Genomic DNA, 5,399 nt, shown 5'->3' with positions numbered 1-5,399 from the left:
AACTTGGTAGTCATACATGTACGGAGAAAAGGTTTAGGTGTTCATGGACATAAGAACCTTAGTACATTTTCATTGAGATTTGAGTCTATGGATGGATGAATCATGTTTTTTTAGACATTGTTCGATTGACCAAGTGCGCATCGAGATCGTTCGATCACACGACCAATTTTGATCCAAAAGCTTCCGTTCCAGAGAGTCAAGGATGAGAGTGCTTAAGAAAAAAAAAAAAAAGAAGAAGAAGAAACAAATGGATTCCGCAAGTAGTAGAGATTCATTGTCCATCTTCATAAATCATACATTTGTGTTATGCCCTTATGGTTTATGTATTATTTGCAAAAGCTGTTTGTTTTTTCTTTTTTTGAAAAAGATTTGCAAAAGCTGTTATTGGGTCATATGTATTAAATTGAAAGTTATGGATACATAGACACTCATGTAGCTTTTTAAGCAATACAATATTTTCATTTGGATTTTAGACACCAAACAGTTACAAAGAAAAGACCAAACTATTACATTTTCTTACTCTCATGGATCTCAAATTCACTCATGGATAGTTCGGAAAGGCTTGTATGTCTTGACACTACTTATGAGTCCTGCGATGGAACCAGCTGCAGCTAAAAGGGAGACGATCAAGCAAACCCAGCACAACATTTTCAGCCCAATCCATCTAGGGGAGTACTTCTTAACCTTAGTTTGTGCTATGTGCATCTCCACAGGGAAATAAACCGTTAAAGGCCAGAAGGAAGCTGCTCCAATAAGACCCAAGATCGCGTTGAAGAAAGGGAATATCATAGCTACCAAAGTTGTTATAACCACATAAGCTGTCCTCCACACCAATCTGAAGAAGTTGATGTTGAATTTTCCAAGGAATGGTATGTTTACTGAATATTCAGATGTGATGAACTTGTTGTCAGGCCAGTTTCTATTGCATTTCTTCTCAACAAACTGGAATATGGGCTGGGCGAACACCTGCAAGAAGTATGTTTATTTTTTATTAACTAACGTCTGAGAGAAAGTGCAAAAACAAAACAATGTTTTTCTTCTTTTGGATTTGGTTTTACCTGATAGGCACCAATGAGATGGAAAGCAATGCAAGCGTTTGCAAAGTCAATAAGCCAAAATGGCTCGTAGAATCCGAAATCAGTGAGGAAATCTCCAGGGGCTTTGTTTCCAAATGCAGCATAGCCGAGACAACCACATAAGATGTAGAAGAAAGTGGTGGTTGATACTCCAACAAAGCTTGCTCTTTTCATAGCTTTGTTCTCTGCTGGGCTAGATCTCAATGTGTCCTGCAAAAAGTATCAAACTCTCACCAGTTAGTGCATGCAAATCCACTTTTGTCTCTTGTGTTTAACGTAAATCTTATTAAGCCGTCACCTTCTAGTCGACATATACACTCTACTGTACTAAATACAGTACACTAAAAAGGTTGAAACTAATATCATTAAGTGACAAAAAAATTCAGAACTATATTGTCAACTCATTATGCTAAAGTCCATTGATAACAATGAATATCGTTGTTTGCTGTCTTTGAATGTGACATCTTGTCACTAATAAGCACATGTTATGCCTTTAAGCTAAAAGACAGATTCTCTTCTTTTTGACTCTTTTGTAGTAATGCACATAAAAAGTGGTCCACAGAGAATTGATTGTCATTGTCAATAATCTCAAACCACAATTCTATCAAGAGGTTCATATTCAAAGCTAACAAGACTCAATAGTAAAACTGATTGGTGACAACTTGCCTGAATCTCGATGAGGACCGTGGCGTAAGCATAAGCAAACGCTATGTCCCCAACCGCTTGAAACGATCTCCATATCTTCTGAGCCGCAGTTACATCAACTCCTACCACCGTTCCAGTCATATTCGTCTTACCCACTTTCCCACCTTTTCATATCGTAACATATCAACCATTACTTTGTTGTTTTATCTATCTTGTTACAATTATTGATATAGATACATTGAAAACTACTACTTGATGACCAATAATTGGTAGTAGGTGTCGTTTTGCAACTAATTAAAACCTTTTTTTTTTGTAAAAACTAATTAAATCCTTGATAGATTTGTATATGTACCTGCGACCGTCGCGATGGCTAGGCCAATCCCAATACTTGCGTAAGCGAAGGACATAACCGCAGCCATAAGGGAAAGAAAAGAGAGCTTGTGAAAGTTGGGGATCTGGCTAAGAAGGATCTGAATAATCCCGAAGGCCGCCATATACGGATAGTTCGATATTGTACAATCTGCATGGTGACCTTTATTGTGGTAACAGTTCGCTTTACCGACCGCTCTGCGCAAGAAACCATACTAATCACATCAATATGATAAAAAAAACAAAACTGTACATTTGGTAACGGTTAAAAAGTAAAATAACATATTCACACATAGTTGACTTACACCAAACTAATAGAAGCAGTGATGGTGTACCCAACAGTGATTCCTATCAGATTCCCATACTGTGCCACTCCACAAAGCTGCACCTTCCTACCACCTGTCAATTTTCAATAATTCCAATGTATCATTTCAGTTTATGATTATTTATTACATTTGTTTTTAAGCTATTAATTAATCTTCTGTTTCATAAAACACTTCACGCAACTACATATATAATACTCCACCAACATCTAATACCGACAATAATGCTAATACTACCAAAACCATTTGCCACATATGTCAAACTATTCTTTAATTTATATTTTCCTCGGGTTACACAGTTTTGGATCACTATAAACAGTACAAAAACTTTATTTAATACTCCTATTTTAGTAATCTATTGTCGATATTATTGATGGCTTGATTAAGAAAAGTTTCAGCCAAATTAATTATTTCAACAGCCATATTTTATAACTGGAAATTAAAGGACGGGTACCATACTTTTGCTTTCAATTCAATGTTTTACTTAAAATGATTTGAAGTAAAAAAAAATATTTATTGAACCAGAAAACATAATTTAAATTTATTTTAACTATATAATCCTTGTGAAAATAATGACCATGCCAAATTAATTATTTCATCAACACATTGTTTATCATTAGAAAAATAAAAGGACGGTTACCACACTTTTACATTGTGTTTTACTTTAAAAATAACTAGATTAGGACCCGCCCTAAAAGGCGGAAATTGATTTGTCAAATTTCAATTAATAATATATGATATATATAATATGTGTATATAATATTATATATATTTTGTGTAACATTTATATATATATATATATACATATTAGACATATATAAGACATATATAATATTTTATTAAATATATATAGAATTTAAAGTGTTATAATTTGTTTTGTACTTGTTATTAGTTTGTATTTAATCTTCTTTCATTTTTAGTATAATAATTTGCCTTGTCACACTTTTTACCTTTTAACTTATACACATAGTTATGTTCTTTTTCAAAAAAAAAACTTATACACATAGTCTCGTAAAATGTAATATATAAAAAACATATTTAAAAAATCTACTGACCATATGCCACCATTATTTGGTTGTTTGAACAAAAAAAAATTATGTTCTTGCATAACTGTGTATGTTGTGATATGATGTAGGTGAAAAGTAAATATATGGAAGTAAAGTTAGTGATACGAACATGAGCCTATGTTGGTCTATGCCACAATTATTTGGTTTTTGGAAGATCAATGAGCATAAGCATAGACGGTCTTTGTATGCTTACGTTGTAAATAAATCAGATATTTTTTCTCTTATGTTTGGAATGATATGGAACGTCGTTATTTAAGAGTGGTTCAGTTTTATATGATCTAATTATATTAAAATATTAACCAAAAAATTATAAAAGTGTTACTGGTTAGGTTTAACTAATCTATGTTGGTTAAGATTTGGTTTAATTTAAGTTGGTAGGTTGCATTGTATAGAAAGCATGATATATTCTAGCACCAACTATGAAAAAGTCCAAAATTAAATGAGAACTTTAAATAGTAGATAATCCCTAAATTAATAGATTAGATTTGAAAAAAATCATTGTTATTGAACTAGACAACACACTTTTAAATTGTTTAATATATAATCCTTTAAAAACAGTAACCAAGCCAAATTTATTTTTCCAATAACCATGATTTATAATTATAAAATTAAAAGGACGGTTACCACAGTTACATTCAGTCAACAAGGACATACATACTTTTTCGATATGTGAGATCCAAAAGTTTACTAAACCAAAAAAGTCTTGTATTCAAAGGTGGCACGGCTAAGGTGGCCAAAGAGAATTGAACCAAGGTAGAAGCTTCAGTTGAAGTCTCTTAACCACTAAACTAAGACCGGTTGGTTCACATATGTTTTAGAAACGATTAAAATATTTAAAAGAACATAATCGGTTTATAAGGGTCAGTAATTTATATAACCCATAGATTTTCTTTCTCTAAAATCAAATTGGCTGGAAACGTTAGAAAATCTAACAATCCATTACTTTATCTACATTCCTAATCCTATCCATAACTCATCGGATGCATAAGCTTTCCGATTGTTTCATAAGATAGTAAGGATGATTTCTTATGATTGATCTTATAGGTCATAATATTAACTGTTTTGTAAATTACGGTCATTGTTCCATGATAAACTCATAACAACACCAGCTTTTATTTTATTTTAAATTGACCGATAAAATTACTGTTTCTTAATATCTATCAATTTTTAGTACTAATCCCTTTTTCCTGTTCTGATTACAATAATTTTTCCGACAAGCAACAGCCTAACTAAATACCAGAAAAGTCGGTATCTAATAAACAGAATCTTATTTTAAATTATTTCTTTAGTAAAAGTTACTTTTCACAAGATTGAATTTCTGGTAAAGAACCCTGTTTCAGAAAAATTCGGTGTAAAAAGTGTCTAAATTTTTTTTTTTTGACAAAGGGCTTAAAAGTGTAAAATTTTAATCTCCTTTACAAGAAAATGAAAAAAAAAAAAAACAAAGAAGAAACCATACCGAGGTAAGATCGAACAACGTCCATGTAAGTGTAGTTTCGTTTTCCGGTGAGGGGATCCGGCGCACGGTAGCAATCAGCGAGCATCGTAGAAGTGAAGTACGTGATGAACGAGAAAATGATCAAAATCAAAGTCCCTGCTATCCAACCAAGCTGAGCTATCGCCCATGCCAACGACAACACTCCGGAGCCTATCACCGCGGTGATAATATGCGCACTCGCCGTAAGCCACGTCCCCGTTCTCTTCTCTCGGCCATCGTCATCAACGTTCTTTGTGGGATCGGACATGGCGTAGACGTCGCCGGATTCCGCCGCAGAGTGACCGTGTTGATCGGTGTTGAAACTCTTCATAGTGAGAGAAGATAGCAAAGAGGTGGACAGAGAGAAGAAGATAAGTGAATGTGTAAGTCAAAGAGAGAGTAAATGAAGAAGTCTAATTGTAGTCAATAGATATGTGTTTGC

The 5,399-nt window shown here is 33.4% G+C and overlaps 1 protein-coding gene across 1 annotated transcript; it reads right to left on the bottom strand.

Annotated features, from left to right (window-relative positions):
* Nucleotides 1–376: 376 nt before the first annotated feature.
* Nucleotides 377–5,399, bottom strand: LOC108825490 (amino acid permease 1). The gene is made up of 6 exons (XM_018598788.2): nucleotides 4,940–5,399; nucleotides 2,396–2,489; nucleotides 2,074–2,288; nucleotides 1,743–1,885; nucleotides 1,059–1,286; nucleotides 377–966 (listed from the first exon to the last, which is right to left on the bottom strand). The coding sequence occupies exons 1-6, from the start codon at nucleotides 5,286–5,288 to the stop codon at nucleotides 538–540; spliced, it is 1,458 nt and encodes a 485-aa protein (XP_018454290.1). The 5' UTR covers nucleotides 5,289–5,399; the 3' UTR covers nucleotides 377–537.

This window comes from Raphanus sativus, chromosome 9 (assembly GCF_000801105.2).
Source record: "Raphanus sativus cultivar WK10039 chromosome 9, ASM80110v3, whole genome shotgun sequence".
Lineage (NCBI taxonomy): Eukaryota > Viridiplantae > Streptophyta > Magnoliopsida > Brassicales > Brassicaceae > Raphanus > Raphanus sativus.
The sequence above is the reverse complement of the archived record's forward strand: the minus strand, read 5'-3'. Positions and strand labels throughout refer to the sequence as shown.

Excerpts from the sequence above, each read along its gene's own strand:
- LOC108825490 (XM_018598788.2), bottom strand. The coding sequence starts at position 5,288 with ATGAAGAGTTTCAACACCGATCAACACGGTCACTCTGCGGCGGAATCC. Across the intron at positions 2,289-2,395 it reads ACTGCTTCTATTAGTTTGGT|AGCGGTCGGTAAAGCGAACT; the intron begins GTAAGTCAACTA and ends TTTCTTGCGCAG. Across the intron at positions 1,886-2,073 it reads AGCCATCGCGACGGTCGCAG|GTGGGAAAGTGGGTAAGACG; the intron begins GTACATATACAA and ends CGATATGAAAAG.